This window comes from Hippocampus comes, unplaced genomic scaffold (genome assembly GCF_001891065.2).
Source record: "Hippocampus comes isolate QL1 unplaced genomic scaffold, H_comes_QL1_v1.1 scaffold585, whole genome shotgun sequence".
In the NCBI taxonomy this organism is placed as follows: domain Eukaryota; kingdom Metazoa; phylum Chordata; class Actinopteri; order Syngnathiformes; family Syngnathidae; genus Hippocampus; species Hippocampus comes.
Genome location: NW_017805408.1, coordinates 93,258 through 110,770, shown reverse-complemented (window position 1 = coordinate 110,770; position 17,513 = coordinate 93,258). Strand labels below are relative to the sequence as shown.

The 17,513-nt window shown below is 44.5% G+C and overlaps 1 protein-coding gene across 5 annotated transcripts in view; it reads left to right on the top strand.

The window, feature by feature from the left end:
- samd12 (sterile alpha motif domain containing 12) overlaps positions 1–17,513 on the top strand; it is an 85,620-nt gene that overhangs the window by 61,855 nt on the left and 6,252 nt on the right. For 2 of the 5 annotated variants that reach the window (XM_019873684.1, XM_019873681.1), the window contains exon 5: positions 13,456–14,420. In XM_019873684.1, the coding sequence (XP_019729243.1) occupies positions 13,456–13,487 (32 nt within the window). In that variant the 3' untranslated portion in view covers positions 13,488–14,420. Of the gene's footprint in view, positions 1–13,455; positions 14,421–14,907; positions 15,028–17,513 lie in introns of those variants that run through there. The other 3 variants (XR_002168652.1, XM_019873682.1, XM_019873683.1) reach the window with 3 other exon arrangements.

Genomic DNA, 17,513 nt, shown 5'->3' with positions numbered 1-17,513 from the left:
ATATATATATGTATATATAGCTGAAGATAATTGAATAAACATGCCAATGCAGAATATTATGGACATGAATTCAATAGCCAGTAAATATTTTTTTTATACAGTATGTGTATGTACAGAATAATTTTAATCAAAAAGGCTGACACTCATTAAATGGTTTGGAACAGGGGTTTCAAACTCATTTTTGTCACCGGCCACTGAGGAGTTACATTTTCCCTCGGCGGGCCGTTACGACAGTGAAACCGAATAAATGTTTAATCATCTCTTCGCATTACTTGTACACAACCAATTGATGGATTCATAGTTTTGAAATCACTTAAGTCAACTATTTGTTTGTTAAATTAGGTTTAAAGGTTCTTTTTTTTTTGGTGAAGTTTTTCTTCAATTCTTACCTGGCTGACAGTTTCGGCTGTCACTCCAGCCTTCATCGGAGCTGTCACTGCTTCCTTGTGACGTGCCTTCAAAACAGCGGTTTGTTGTTTGTTCCATTATTGTTGAACTGAGTGTAAACAGGGCAACAAAAAGATCTCGTCATTTATTACACATGACAATTTGACATTTCGGTACAGATTTTAGCAACGATCATGCAAGTTAACACGCATGATTTTCTTTCGCGGGCCACTTTAAATGATGTGGCGGGCCAAATCTGGCCCCCAAGCCTTGGGTTCGACATCCGTGATCTAGGCTATTGCGGCAGTTGCCTAATACGCACACATGATGTCTTGGCGCGGGCTCAATTTTTATTTCATTATCCATCGTGTGGAAGGAATCCCTTTGCCATGCCTTCACACTTAAGAGACTTAAACAGTGATTAGCGTATCGCCGGCAGCCTTAACCCAGTTTCAACAAGCGCTCGCAGAGACGCACTAACTATTCATCTGCTGTCCAATACGTGACTTTCCGTTTACCTCTACCCTCCTTTACTCCAGATTTTTCCACTTTTTTTTTCTTTTTCAACACAGCAATACATCCCCTGTCTTAAATTGTCTTCGTTCGTATTCCGCCTCTCATAGGGCAGACCACAATTATGCGCCATCTTTGTGTGTGTGTGTGTGTGTGTGTGTGTGTGTGTGTGTGTGTGTGTGTGTGTGTGTGTGTGTGTGCGCACATCTCGTCATTCACTCTCCAAGCCGGAGGCTGTCCGTCATTAATACGCGAGGCCCGGGGTAGCCGCAGATAAGTGTCGCAGGAGCCTCTGTACTTTTGCGGGCTCGTGTTTCAGTTGAGTTTCAATTAAGGGGAAGTGGCCCCTGGGAAGGGAAGCGGCGGCCGCGCGCGGTGCTGCAGGCAAACTCGATTCCGTGAAACTGATCGAATGGGTCCACGCTGCACAATGCGACTGACAGTGCTCGGCCTGTTGGAAAATTAGGGGAAAGAGGCACACGGTTGCAAACGCCAGTCAACGTGTCTGCACATGTACAACACAGAAAAAGTGGGGGGGGAATAAGCACTGGTTCTGTGTTTTTCCACCTTAAGTTGAATGTATGCGGAGATTTGATAAAAGTTATTTATCATGGAGTGGAATTTTTCCACTCTTGTTCCTTAGTGAGTGTACAGGATACTTGGCTGTCAGGTGTCATTCGGTCTCCACTCCCTGGGAAATTAACGTTACCGTGCCTTTAGCCTGTGACTCGTTCCCTGAAGCCATTTTTTTTTTTCCCCCAGAGATCGAAAAATAAATTTGTTTACAGCCTTGCACAAAAGCATAAATGGAATGAGTCTCTGAGGGCTGCGACTTCGATCTGAGCCATTTCTCGGGAGCGCTTACCTGCTTATGTGTAGGTCTGATGTAAAAGTCAATCGGTCTTCTCTCTCATTAGCATTGGGTGCCTGCCCGTGGTGGAATTTTCCAGTCCGCAACGCAGCTCGGGATTGTTATTTAACCGCCCGATAAGCTTGACCAGATCATCTTTGTCTCATGCCAGACTTTCCAGCGGTCATTTTCAAAGTGCCTCCCTTGTTCTGCCCTTAGTTTGTTCCACTCCTTTCCTCGTTGCTTCTTCCCCGGTACAAAACATCCAACCAGAAGTTTTTCTGCACCCTCTACCTGCTTTCTACTCGCCCCGAGTCTATAGGTTGCGATGGGAGACTGTTCCAACCTTTTGGTTTGCTCATGATTCAATGCTTCATGGTGCTTCATGGTGCTTCATTTGCTCTCTCGCGCCATCAAGCAGTCAAGAAGAACTTCCATGATCCGGAAATTAGGGCCACTCTTGAAACGTCACCGCATCAAGGCCTCTTTGGGGGTATTACGCCCGAATTTCAAGGTTACACGTGGTGGATGTGACGGTTTGCTCATGATTCAATGCTTCATGGTGCTTCATTTGCCCTATCGCTCAATCAAGAAGAACTTCCATAGTCCGGAAATTAGAGCCACTCTTGAAACATCACCGCATCATGCCCTCTTTGGGGGTATTACGCCCGAATTTCAAGTTTACACGTGGTGGATGTGACGGGAGAGCATAAGAAATGGAGCACCGCGATCTAACGCCACAGAGAAAGCTCTGAGACAATTTCCAAACCTTGATACTTCTCATTTACTTGTTGCACATTGTCATTGTGTGCATATTATTTGGCAGTACTTTCACAGAACTCAACTTTTACTTTCTTTTTTTTGAGGGGGTCCGGTCATTGTCTTTGTTCTTACGAAAGCCTCTTCCCTCGTACTGATTACATTTAAATTCCACTCTTTCCTCCTACACCTTCCGTCTTCAAAAAAATGACGATGCTGGTCGTAAAACTGGAATTTTGGAGAAAAGGGAACGCGAGCCAGGCTCGCCATGGCAACAACAGCGATGCTTTTCATGCTTGCATTGCGAGTCATTTTGTACCTTTTAAGTAATTGCTTTGACCGGCCACATTTCAAAAAATGCACCGCCTCATGGAGACATCATAATGTACGCGGCATTTGGCGTTTTCTCATTTGAGAAGGAGTCTCAATAAAGTTGCGGTGAAGTGACAAATGGCAGCAGGGGGCTAGTGGCAAGAGGCGCAAACACCATCATTAGGTCGGCCGCCTGTTGTGATTTTCAAAGTGATGAGTAACTGACGATAAAAAGACGGGTTCGACTTGCATATGGCGAGAGATTTCATGTCAAAAAGAACGAAGCAGCCACGGCTGGTCATACAGCAAATGTTTTTTTTTCCACTCTTTACATGGGACGAGGTAGTTAGAGTCAATTTGGATCAAGTCAGCGCTTTCCCGCTCTGGTGTGTGATGAACGGTGCTAATTTCTTCAATTCTCCTGCAAGCACAGCTGCTTTTTGATGATGTAAACATCTTAGTTTATCACGGCCGCTTTCAAATCACCTGAAGTGGCCGCTTGGGTAATTAAGAGATGGCTCCGAGGGCTTATGATCGCGTGTGCACATTTTACGACTTCTTACTGACACAAAGAAAACTCAAATGTCAAAAATCAAAATAACTTCACTGGCAAAATTTGAACCGCAGAAATCTTCTGACATAATTTTGGCAAATTTTTTGGTGCAGTCCGTTTTGGCGCTGTTTCGGTCCGACATTGTATCTGCCATTCAGGTGCACTCGTTAAAGACGTCAAATCAGCCGGCGCAATTCGTCTCGGGTTCGATCATTCACATTGCTCATGATGAATTCAGCGACCTGTGTGGACTCCTACCCCACTGTGTAAAATGGACGCCGTGATGTATCGCGGACGGACGCCATCCTGATTAAGGCCGGTTCGTCGATCAGCTCCCACGTCTTCTTTTTGTTTTCATCCATTTTGCTTGCAACGATCCTTTTCGTTAAATCAGGCCCAGGGTGTTGATTAGCCTTGGCAGGCTCGCGAGCAAATCAACGCCGTATCCGACTGCTGATTTTTGGCTGCGAAGGAACTGGGTCATCCCCAAAGTCGTGAGCCGTAATTATTCAAACGCAGCCAGCCGCGCTCTCAACAGAATGCGAAAAATGACAAACTTTCAAAAGTGTCTCCGCGTCCAAAGAAAACGCGCGTTCTTACTGAAGCCGACAACAGCATATTCTCCTGCACGAACGGCGGCTCACCCTCCAAAAAAAACGAACAACGCCCATTCGCCGTCCTTTTCAATTCCTCTTGTCTTCCTTCTGCTTTTTGTTCCCGTTTTGTTGGCCATTGTTAGCCGCCGTCTCTTCATCTCCTACGCGCCGAGGCCTGCATTCAGCCATCCATCACACGAGCGCAGTAGCAAGTCAAACAAGGAAAGACAAAGAGCCGAGCGCCCGTAATTCCGACGTGTCCGTCAGCTGGCAAACGTGTCGCAATGCGCTCGCGATGGCCGTCGGTTTGATCGCTGGTGGTTTAGTCGCCCGAGAGCCAGCGGGCGGCAGCGATCCGTGAAGACAAATTCATTTTCTCCTCCGTTTGGTAATGAACAATAAAACGCTTTGCTTTTTATGGCGGCGAATTTAGCACGCGATTGTTTTTACCCGTGTCTACGAGCACGAAAGGTCAAGTAGATTTTGTTTTAAGTGCCTTGCGCTCGATCAGCCAGACGAGTGAGTTACCTAAAGAAGCATTCAGACAGTTTGCTGTATTCTTTCTTTTTTTTTTTTTTTTTTTTTTTCTAGACCGTGCCCGTATCATCACCGAAAAAAGTTCTGCTTTCGTCTTGTTCCTTGATTTATTTCGATGCTGTTCTACCGGGCATTCGCTTTCACTCAACCCATCTGGTCGACTCAGCCAAGTCCAAATATTTGTCCATTGTCTTGTTTTCAAATGCTTTGTATTCCGCCCACTACGGACGGTCTCTCGATACTTTTGTTTTTTTCTCCCTCGGCACTCGTCGCCGTATAGTTCCTTTTTTGTCCTGATGTCGTCTCAGCGCAGCACGGGCATTATCTTTGTCCTCCTCCTCTTACATACACATCACGCGATCCGAAGTCACGAAGTCACGAGGAGGTTTTATTCTGTTCTCCGGAAACAGGCACTTTTTGGATCTGTTCACAGAATCGTGTCATACATCCGCAGATGTAAATTTCCATCCTCATGTAATTCTTTCAGCGTTATGAACAATCGATAGGAACTTCCAGTAATATGTCCGCTTCGGTGTATTTATTCTGTGTCAAGTAGGAGGTGAAACCAGGTGACAGGTTTATTTGTGGGGCCTGCTCGCAGGGCTCTTGGGCAATTAGTCATTTGTACAAACGTTGCCAGTCTTCGCTTTCACTTCCCGAAATGACTCTTCTCGGTTCCGCATTGCGTTTTGTTGCAAGTGTATTGACGTGATGCACTATTGGGCGTTTTACATCGCAAACGTATCACATGGAGGAAAGTCGAACTTGAGGTAATGATCTGCATCATTACATTCTGTTCTGTTCTGGGGAAGCAGAGAGTGGCACCCAAAAAATAAAAACTTTTTTTTTTTGTCTAAAGTAGCAACACAAAATGAATATACTCAAAAGAGCAACATGGCGAAGGCGAAACAGAACCATGACAGATTCGCTGGAACGTCTGGAGCAGAACAAAGTTCCTCGAGAGAAAAAAAAAAAAGGCCAGACGTTGATTAGCTCAGTTTTTAAGAGACTTTTTCTTTTTTAAAGCAAATCATAAAAATGTGAAACTATCAAAAATGTCACAGCAAAAAAAACAAAAAAAAAAATCCAGTAATTGCTTGATTATAAAACACTCCTCAGTTACTTACATAAATAAGTTGTCTGCTTGTTTATGAAATGCCCTCTTTTTTTTTTTATCATGGTCTGTGTACTTTGCACATGAAGATCTCCGCAAAGCATCTCCAAATGGAGCTTTAAAACACCACCGTGATTTGCTGCAGTGAGGCGGATTAACTAATTGATTCCATTAGCGCATCCCCCCCTCCTCCTCCCACCCCTCTATTTCCCAATGCCTGTTGACCCAGACGTATTATGAAACCACAGGTAGGTGCCGTGGAAAATGTTTACCGCTGATGAATAAGCAGCGGGAAGGTATGCTGTGCAGTTTGCCGTTGCAAGCCCAGCGGTTGTGTAATCTCAACACACGCGGACGTATAAAGCCGACTGTGTCCACGTCGTGAGGCATGCAGGGACACGGCGCCCCGTTTCAGCCTTATGTGGGGCAGCAGCGACATGTATCGTATTCACAGCAATCCCTCGAGTCCCTTCCCAAATCCGCACGCGTGGCGGGGAGGGGGGGGGGGGATTAATATTCATCACGCATCTCCCCCACCACACCCCGCCAGGTGCCCTCTTCTGTACTCGCCGGGACCTCCGCACCCTGACAGTAAGACTACATACATTTACACACAGTCGGCTTGGTACGACGCATACTTAACGGCGCTGAGGTTAAGGTGTCTTCGCTCAAGGGCGAGGCGATGGAACGGCGGCCCGGCTTGATCCCCGTGGGGAAAGCGGGAGCCTCGTCGCATATTCAGAGCTCCAGCTGGTTAATGTACATTTAACGCCACAGAGTCAGCGGGGGTGGGGGGAGCACCCAGCACATACAGAATACACAATTGATCACTGGTGAGTTACTGTGAAGTTGTGTGGATGGGAGCGACCGGATCAGCATTTTTAGACTGTACTGTATACACGATTAATTCATTTTATCAAATATAAAAAAAAAATAAAAAATAAAAATAAAAAATTCCAACAATTATTTTAAATGGAGCACAGGTGTCAAAGTCAAGGAGCGGGGGCCAGATCCGGCCCGCCACATCATTTTATATGGCCCGCCCAAAAAAATTCAGCTTCCATGATCCTTGCTAAAGTCTGTACCAAAATGTCAAATTGTGATTGTGTGATTCAAAAAATAAAAAATAAAAAAACGTTAAAATTTTGCAATCATTTTGTTATCCTCTTTACACTCACTTGAACAGTAATTGAACAAACAACCAAATAACTGTTTTGAAAACGCGACACAAAGAAGCAGTGACGGGTTCGACGAAAGTTGAAGTGAAAGCTCGGTAAGAGTTTTTTTCCTCTTGACCAAAAGAGACCATCGTCTGGAAAAAAAATGAAACTTTCAACCTAATTGAACAAACTGATAGTTGACCTGAGTGATTACAAAACGAGTAATCCATCAATTTGTTTGTGTACAAGTAATAATCCGATGAGATGATTCCGTGCAAATTTATTCGGTTTCACTGTCGTTACGGCCCTCCGAGGGAAGACTTGACTCCAAAGTGGCCTGCGACAAAAATGAGTTTGACAGTGTCCAGTATATAAACAACTGTCCGTTTGCTCACAATTTTTTTGCTTTTTAATCACAGTATATTCAAGCGATTTTGTGCCCTGCATGATTTCTGCTGCTGGATTAAATGTATGGTCCATATTTTGGCCACAATATCGCCTCAGAGAAAAAAAAAAAAAGGAAATCTTTGTCATAGCACCTCAAGAACTAACACTTAAATGTGTCTTCACAAGTGCTTGCACAGATGCACTTGCCCACTCATGAAAAAAGACTCACTGTCACACTCCCAAACACTTTAACAAGTACGACCAGCTTGATATGCACCGGCGGCACAAATTGTCGGCTTCATATCTTATTTAATCACCAGACAAGCACATTAGTTTCGACTCCCCGAATCCCAGAGACACTCGAGGCAAATTAACGTGTTTCCAAAAGTTTTTAATGGAGCAAAAATTACGATTTCCTTTTCATCATGATTACGTTTGTCCCATGGAGCAAGCCTTGATTTCAATTCACCTTCATTTATCGGGATCATTTACTTTGCATTTGGAATTGGAAGGGTTTTTTTCGTGTTGTGGAATACTTTTCCTGTATGAAATATTGACAAAATAACACGTGGGTTTTTCGTGGCGGAACCTTTGACAAGTGCAATAAGATCCTAAAAGCTTAACCTGAGTTGTCGGTATGCTTAAGAAGGATTCCAGTGCAACGCCCTCCTTCGGATTCAATTTAAAATCTTTATGTATACAAAATACATTTACTGAGCTTCAAACCTGCAGAGACATTTAAAAAAAAAAAAAGTACGTTCTGGTTCCAGGTTAAATTTAATGACTGTGCCGATCCTAAAAGCTATTAAAACTCATTCAGTACCAGCCAATTCTAGACCAAGTCTGAAAAGACGTTTAAAAACGTCTTTGGGAGTGAATGAGTTCAAAGGCACTGTGAAGTCTACCACCGATAATTTAGAAGGGGCTCATAAATCAATTACCGTCGCATCGATTTCTCCTGAGAATTGAATCATTTGAAAGTGTGAATAGAAAAAAAAATAAAAATTAAATAACACGCAGCGCCGCCTCTTCGCCGTAGAAAATCTGACTTGCCGTAGGAGGGCAGAAATGGAAGCGGGACCAATGAAGTCCCGTTATGGCTGCCGCAAAAGGAAATAGTTGAGAGGTTTATCTGAACCACAGCGCCTTGTGAGGTCATCAGGGGCCAACGGTGTCGCGACCTTTGGAAGCTGACGCAAGTGAGACAAAATCCAAAAGTGAAGAGATGAGTTGGAATTTCTCTGCTCCTGTCGTCTTCATCCCTACGCCCCCCCCCCCCATTGTCGAGTCATCACATTTCTGCCGAAAATGGGCCTCGCCATGCTACAAAGACTGATGATCCCTTTTTAACCTTGAAGCTCTTCCTTCCTTCAAACCGCTAGCCGAGCCTTCCCGTCTTGGCTCTTTCAAGTCTTTCTCATAGCATCGTGTTTAAGTGTGATGATTTTTGAGCGTGCACCGTTCAAATCTTTTCCTTTAAGGGTGCTCAAAAGACACTCGACAGATGTATCCCAAGGGCAAAATGGAGATCGTTCTTGTAACACATTTTCGTTTTTTTTTTTCTCCCCCCCATGAATTTTACATTGGCCTAAAAGCTTATCCTTGAAAAAAAGATTCACGTGGACCTGTTATGGACATCTGACCACCTGACCTTTAAACCCACTAATCTAATCCCCCAATCCCATGGCAGCAACATTGACGTGGCAGAGATCAATATCCTCCTTGGTCCGTCTTAAGTGACTGTCTGGAACCACTATTGTATTTATTTTATTATTATTATTTTTTTAATCATCAAACAGGCACAAGTTACCGACCCAAAATGTGTGTACGATGCTCTCAATTTCCAGGTGTTAGTGTTTTTATGTGCAACGATCTCCGGCAATTAAAATATCCCACATCATCCAATTTGAATCTTCATTTCAACCGAGTTGACATCAATCCATCGACTGCTTCGAAACAAGAAAATGAAACCGTATCGGACGCTTTTCCGCAATTTCGTCAAAGTTACTGCCTATTTGAGAGCGCGCGAATCTGATTTTGCGAGGGGAAGAGTGCAAATGTATGTCTACGTATATGTAGCTGCACTCTCAGGGAACGCATTAGCGGGGAGGCGTAGTCAAAACTAAATAAATTATCGCGGAGCTATTTTTAAGCAGAAGTGTAAATGCGGTAATCCGGAGAGCTGGAGCCGCAAAGAGCCAACAAGACAGAACAGAAGCCACTTGGGGAATACAGCTATGTCGTTGTGCGAGTCTCTCTCGCTCTCTCTCACTTTCTCCATCATCCCATCCTCTTTTTATTTCCATCCCTCTTTTTTTTTTTTTCTCCCTTTGCCTTTCATATGGTAAAAGCCTCTGTTTTGCTTTCCGAGTATATTGCTTATCCCTGAGCCCTCTTTGGGGACTATACTGACTCCGTTGTGATAAACAATAACAGACCTTTCAAGAAGTCCCGCAAGGGGGAAATATGGTTTTGGTGCAAAAAAAAAATAATAATAAAAATCAGGAGGGTCATTGTGGTGCACGCAAACAAAAATAAGAAATGTGTAATTTTTTTTTTTTTTTGGGGGGGGTTATATAGAGCACAACAACCTGCTTTTTGAATGAGGGCGTGTATATACAGTATCTATGTTATATCCACTGTGTCAGTCCAAAAGAACCTCAACAGTGAAGCATAATGGCTCATGAAATTAATTTCCGCAAATTCCAGTCGAACAGTTTCAAATTTTCAAGTGTCCGGTGTGGTCGTAAAGTGTAAACAAATTTAACCCTTCAATGCACCCTGTAACCCGATAACCTGATAAGCTGTCCACTGTCGTAACCGCTGTCCCTCAAAAGGTTCAACAGGTTTTTTTCTTCCCTTAAATCAAATATCCATTTAGCTGATTTGCAAAACCTGTTTTAGAGTCGTACTTTTTTTTTTTTTTTCATTCGTGGCAGTTGCAGCCAACTAAATCTGTCACGAAAAATAAAACGATCACCCAAAGTCATATCGACACACATTCTTATACACTGGAATATTTTTGAAAAAAAGCACAAACATCAGCGCACATGCCCCACAACAAACCAGCCGTCTTTTAAAACGTTCCAGTTTTTGGCTCCCTTTAAGCCCCCGAAGGACACGTCGGCACTGTCAGGAGAGCGATACTACGGAATCGTGCAGCACAGTTAAGAAACGGTACCGAGCTGTGTGTGCCGCTCCCCTGCCGCGCAACTAAAAGCAGAAAAAATATGGAAGCAACAATTTTGGATGTGTGTGTGTGTGTGTGTGTGTGTGTGTCTCCTTATGTCGCTAATAAAAAAGTAACAGACAAACTCGATGGGTAGATGGTTTCCGTGCAGTTGAAACTATTGCCGTGCTATTTCCTGCCGTAGCTTGACGAAATACAGTGTACCGTATTTTCCGCACTCTAAGGCACACCGAAAAGTCTTCCATTTTCTTAAAAGCTCCCAGCGCGCCTTAAAATCCGGTGTGCCTTGTGTATGGTCATTACGGTAATATGCCGACCCCAAGATGGCTCCTTGCTGGAGACATGCTTTCAATGTTATAACTTGCTGTTGGTTCAGTGAACTGTGTCGCTGTTTTATTAAATAAGTTTATGTTGCAGCTCCGAAAAAAGGAGAGCTGTGGCGTTGTTTTTTTAAAACGCACACTTTATTAATGGTTTTCACAGTCTCAAAAAATACAGGTATGTCTTTGTCCGTCTCCGTGCCTTCTCTTCTTCCTTTCGACTCGAGAAGCGTTCATGACCGCCTCGGAAAAACGTAAATTAACGATTCCTTCAATGAAACTACGACAATTGAAAATAATGCATCAAAACAGAAAATCAAGCGAGGAAATGACAAAATAAATTCTATGCATTATTTTCAATTTTCGTAGTTTCATTGAAGTCCACGTGAATTTACGTTTTTCGGAGGCGGTCATGAACGCCTCTCGAATCGTACGGAAGGAGCGTAGCTCCATCTAGTGGATGCATTGTAGATTGCGCCTTTTATCCAGTGCGTCCGATATATGAAAAAAAGTTACAAAATAGGCCATTCATTGAAGGTGCGCCTCATAATCCAGTGCGCCTTTTAGTGCGGAAAATACGGTACACTTAGTGCGATTCACTAATTTAACATTGGTAAGAGCACATAAACAAGTCGATATTAAGCGTGTCCTTCCCCCTGTCTTATGTTCTTTCATCTGTAGAGGCTCCGCCCCCACACACGTTTTAAATCCAAGAAAGTCCACGACGACCGTATTTATGATAGCGGGGGTTCCGATTTATTCAGCAGATTACGGTGATTATGTATAACAACAGAGTCATTTACACTTGAATGTAATAAACGCGAAATGACGAGGTGCCCTTTTTTTTTTTCCTGGGGCGCTGTGTAAGGTAACGGTTGTGAAATTGTCAACTTTTATTGATTGTTCATTTTAACAGCAGCAATCTCTCATAATAAATCCTGGCGTTCGTTTAGAGACTGACATTGCAGCCTATCCTTGATACTGATGTGCAAAAAATGTTGTGTTAGGAAGAGTTGGAGGGAGAGAGAGAATGCAAGCAAAATTAAGATTCACATCACACTACTTACTGTTTGGAGAACGGTGTAATTGTGTGGCCTCTTCACTCTGCGGCTGACAAAGCAAACCTTCCTTGAAATGAAGCTGTAGACAAGAAAGGCCCCAGGCAGTTTTCCCAGTGCGGCCTTTTCAATTGCGCTACCTACTCTGCCGGGCAAAGCGCAACGCGGAACCGCGAAAACGAATTCGTCTGTTTAGAGCCCCAAATGAAACTGGAATTTGGTCATAGAAAATTCAAGTGACGCGTTAAATATCATTTGTAACTCGCTTCTTCATACTGCTGTGTTCATCATGACAGGGATTTGCATGTAGGACAAAGAAGATATGTTTGTAAGTATTGTTATATTGTCTGTCTACATGTGCTGCGCCACGGTTTGTATTCAACTATTTGTCACGCCGAAAATTAGGCTATGGATGCTAATCATCGGCATAGTTTGTTAGTGTTAAGGTAAGCGGATTTTCACTCGTTTTAAACACGCATTATGTTGTTCTCTTTGTTTGATGTTTAGTTTGACTTCAACTGGGACTCGCTTCAAACAGCTTGCAGTGTTTTTTTTTTTTTTTTTTTAATAAATTGCAAATATTGCCAGTCAGTCGCCACTCTAGGGCGACTGGGTGGACTCAGACTCCCGAGTTTTCCATTCTGCTGACCTTGCAGTCCACACTTTGGGATAGTATCGTGACGAGAATGACTGGCACGCGTCTGTTTGTCGTCATTGCACACAGTGACTGAGTTTTCGATCGTCATTTATCTCCGTCCGCGTCATGTGTTACCCCCACCCCCACCCCCCCCTTCGTTTACATTCGAAACACTCGTCAAGCGCTCGCGCCTTTGTGCCGCGCGGCTCTCACCGTGGCGCCCGCAACCACAAAGACGCTATCCGCATTGATTTACGATGTGCCATTTTATAATTACGTCGGCGTGCTTTTGATTCGCTCTTTCTCTCTCTTTTCATCCCGTTTCTCTTATCTCGCCGCTCTCACTTCCCAAGTTTTCTAATTCCATGCCCGTGATCCGTTTTTATGCCTCACTGTGCCCATGCTTGTTATCTCAAGCCCCTTATTTATTTATATATCTATATTTTGGCCTGTTTGATCTCAAATTCGAAATTTCCTCTCTCATCGATGTCTCTTTCTCAGTTTCGCACTTTGGGATAGTATCGTGACGAGAATGACTGGCACACGTCTGTTTGTCGTCATTGCACGCACTGACTGAGTTTTCGATCGCCGTCATTTTTCTCCGTCCGCGTCATGTGCATGACCCCCTCCCCACCGCGCCTTTGTGCCGCGCGGCTCTCACCGTGGCGCCCGCAACCACAAAGACGCTATCCGCATTGATTTACGATGTGCCATTTTATAATTACGTCGGCGTGCTTTTGATTCGCTCTTTCTCTCTCTTTTCATCCCGTTTCTCTTATCTCGCCGCTCTCACTTCCCAAGTTTTCTAATTCCATCCCCGTGATCCGTTTTTATGCCTCACTGTGCCCATGCTTGTTATCTCAAGCCCCTTATTTATTTATATATCTATATTTTGGCCTGTTTGATCTCAAATTCGAAATTTCCTCTCTCATCGATGTCTCTTTCTCAGTTTCGCTTTCGCTGCTTTAGTTGTCGACACTTTTTTTTTCTATTTTTTTTTTTTCTGAAGATGTTGTAATTTCCAGAGTTTCAACAACAATACCCTTTACTTGTGTGTGTGTGTGTTTTTTTTTCTGATGTAGGCTCCCTGGAATGCGCCCCACCTTCACCATAAACCGACGGCGTATCGACAGAGGTACGCAAATGACCACCGCCGTGGCAACCTAAAACCAGACCACCTGTTTGTGATTCCCGGACCTCTTGGTGGACTTTGTGCAGCTCTTGTGTCGATTCATCCATGGCAAGATTGGAAACAATCTCATTCTTCCTGAAAATCCTCCCCCACGAGTTCAAATGTGATCTTTTCCTTGCAAACCAAACAACCGCGCCGGCATTCTGGAATCTGACCAAGAGTTTCCAATTCGATCCAACAAACATCACCAGGTAGTTCGAAAAAAAAAAAAATCGACATTTACAACGCAATGAGAGCTAAAATTATTCCTAGAAAGAAATCAGTTTTCAGGAAGGTTGCATCTCTCGCGAGCGCACGGTATTTTATATATTGTTGCTGGCCGTAATTCATCCCCAAAAGGCGATTTTGCTCTTACAGTAACACTTTCAAACCACTTCTTCAAACTGTCACTCAAACTTCACGGTAGCACTTGAAGGTTTTATGTTTCTCCCCCGTGGGAAGGCTGGTCCTAATCCAACTTAGGGCTTTTGTGAAGTGGCAAGACAATTACTGCTCATAAATCCTCCATTCGTCGTCTAATTCTATCCTAATAACCGCGAAAAAGCGAGACACACTTTGCACACCCTTGTCCGTGTGTCCTGCTCGTTCAATCTGTGCGTACGGTAGACGCCGTCGTGTCAATAGTATGACAATGCCCCCATCTTGCACTATTTATTTTATGCACTCCCCCCCCCTACAAAAAAAATGGACATTTAAATGAAGGATTTTGGAAAATAAAAAGCATGAAGTAGAAAGGACCATGAGAAGGAATCTCCCGAGGAATCCCCGTCCAAGTTGGTAAACAGCTTTGACAACGAACTAAATGTTATGACTGAAGCTGAACCGAGATGCTCTGACGAGGAGACAAAAAAAAAAGACATCGCTGACATTTTTTTTTTTTCCTTGCCACATCTGTGTACAACTCTTTTATTTATTGTTTTGTCAGCTTCTCTCGCTCAAACTATTTTTAGGTGAGCTATATTGAAGATAGCGAGGATGGGGAAACGAGCTGCGACGACCGCGTCTGTCATTGAAATGTCGGTTTTGTTTAAAAAAAAAAAAAAAATCAATCTGTTATGTCGATGCGAATGACGGCCAATCACTGTTATCTTCTTGACTAACCCTCAAAGCACACGTCTGTCATGAAACCAAACGGCTCTGTCTTGTCTGTGCGTGCGTGGACATTCATTAAATGTAGCCGACGGTGTAACAACTTCTAAATAGCAATCGCAAATATTGATGTACTGGAATGATGTTTACATTAAAAAAAAAAAAAAAAAAAGCTGACAGCCAACCAAGCCTGTGTTAACATTTGCTGCCCATGAGAGCGATTGAAATTGAACGGGATTTCATTTGCGGACAGGTCGCCTCTGTGTCCGCTCATTCAATGTTGGGATATAGCAGCTGCGGACTAATACAACAAAGATCCGCTAGTTGATGGAACAATATTGATTAAACCTCGAGGATTACAGAAGCCTCAAGGTACGTGTGGATGTGTTTCCGTTACGCCGCAGCGGATGGATTTTGGGTTGGGCCAAAAACGGCAATTCGCTCACTTTGAGACGACTTCATCAATTCGTGCAAATAGGCTAAGATGGGCGGCCGTTCCAGTTCCTGTCCCAATGTTGGCTTACCTCTGAACTGTACTGAATACTGCAGCACCAAAAAAAAAAAAAAAAAAAGTCTTAATATGAACCACTACACCTTCCTATTTACTGACCAATTAGAGTTTGCGATTCCGAGAAGTACGAATTTACAACCGAGTGAGCCTGTTTGGACCTTGACCTTAATGTCCCTTTTCATTTTCTTTTCTGAAGCTACTGACACACACAAAGGTTGTGTGATTAATCCTGAAATGAAAAGAATATTCGATGAGAGGACGAAATTGAAAGTATGCTTTGAAAAGAAGCGTGTGGGGGTGTGGGGGGGGGGGGCTGTTTTGGAGCCCACAGCGAATGCGCGCTGTGGCCGGGGTGACAAATGTGAGGGATGAAGAGAAAGGGAGACATGACAGAAAAAAAAAACTTTCAGTCCCACTGCTTCTGCTTTCCTCTCTGGAGATGTGCGCCGCACGCGCTTTTCAGCGCTTTTGTTTTCCCGTGTTTTCTTTTCGGCCTCGCATGCATGTCTGAAATGTTACTCGTCTCTTGTACCTATAGAAGCAAAATATTAGAAACGGCTCTCCGGAAGAGGAACGTTTGCGTGTGCATTTGTCAACCCGGCCTGTGTCATCTCCAGCCTCCTCGCTGTTTTTTTTTTTTTTTTTTTTTTTTTTTTTTTTTTTGCCTTCGTGAGACTTTTATCTTTCGGTTCGTCATCGCTTTGCCTTTTTGTCCTGCCGGTTGTCTTTCATCTCTATCCTCTACTTTTGCATCTCGCCTTTTATCCCACTTTCTCACTGATCCCTTCAATATGTCTGTTAAGAAGACTCCTTTTTTTTTTTTCTCTTTTCCCGAGCGCGCTGGATGTTGCTTATTTTGGCAAGCATCCGCTCCAGTCTCGGTGGGCTTTGCGTGTCAGCGTATCATTATCATGACACGTGTCAGCATCTGCGTCTGGAGGCGTCCGTTATTTATTTAATTTTTTTTTTATGTGTGTGTGTGTGTGTGCATAGTTATCTCAGCAGAACTTTGCACACTTGTAAGTGGGCATCGGGAGAACGTCTTCTCCAACTGAGGAACTTAAGCCGCCTTATCGGGGGCTTCTTCGCTGCGTGTTGATTCTGTCGAGATGGAGCTGACATCCACCCCGCCTGTGAACTCCGCGGTCCTCCCCCCTCCCCCACCACCGCCAGCCGCTCGTCTCCAGCAGATAGTTTTATAGGGAGGGTTTAATCTTGGCAGCTTTTGCCGCAACCGGTGTCAGCACTGCAGAGGATAATACTCATCCATCCCTCCTGACTTTCGGTGGCAGCCGCTTGAACTTTTGAGAAGGGGGCGGGGGGAAGACACTGCTGCAGGTTGCTATGGGGCTGCTATTGTAGCATGTGTGTCGAGATAATTGTGTGTTACTGATGTGTGTTGCATTGATTTGTGATTTAAATTTTTTTTTTTTAATTTTTGGCCAATGCTGTTTCATTCGCGAGCCTTCACAAATGAAATGCTGAGGTGTTTCGGCGGAGCTGCCAATTAACCGACTCTGACCTCCGCCGGGGTTTTTGCGCCACGCTGTTGGGAAATGACGGCCGCGCCTCCCAACGGCGCCGGTTCCGTTCGGCCGACCGCTCGACATCGGCGTGCGACGTGTCATGACAATTATCCTTCTTAGGGTTCAAAGGAGGGCAAGGGGTGGAGTGCTAAGCCAAATTTTTCCCCCCCCCCCCCCTTGTGCTCCCCCCCATGATGGAACACGCCGCAGCAGACCCCCTGGAGGCTTAAAGCCAGCGGGCACCCCCCCGATAATGGAGTGGTGCTGTGAGCGTGCTCGTTAAACAGCCTTTGGTCCCAAGGGCTAATGACGTCCGCTGGCATGTTTCCTTTCTCCGTCGCCCCGTCTCTCTCCTTCCGCCGCCGCGTCGCTCAGCCTCCCATCTCCTCTCGTTTCACTTTCACTCCACCTCCCAGCATTCCTTTTCCGCCTGTGCCTTTTTTTTTTTTCGCCTCTCTTCTCAGAATTTTTTTTTTTTAATTTTTGGCCAATGCTGTTTCATTCGCGAGCCTTCACAAATGAAATGCTGAGGTGTTTCGGCGGAGCTGCCAATTAACCGACTCTGACCTCCGCCGGGGTTTTTGCGCCACGCTGTTGGGAAATGACGGCCGCGCCTCCCAACGGCGCCGGTTCCGTTCGGCCGACCGCTCGACATCGGCGTGCGACGTGTCATGACAATTATCCTTCTTAGGGTTCAAAGGAGGGCAACGGGTGGAGTGCGAAGCCAAATTCTTATCTTCCTTCGAGCAATACAAAGAAAGGGGAAGGGAACGAGGTGTGCTTAGCAACGTGCGTGTATTTGCTCTGCTTTCGCCACACGTT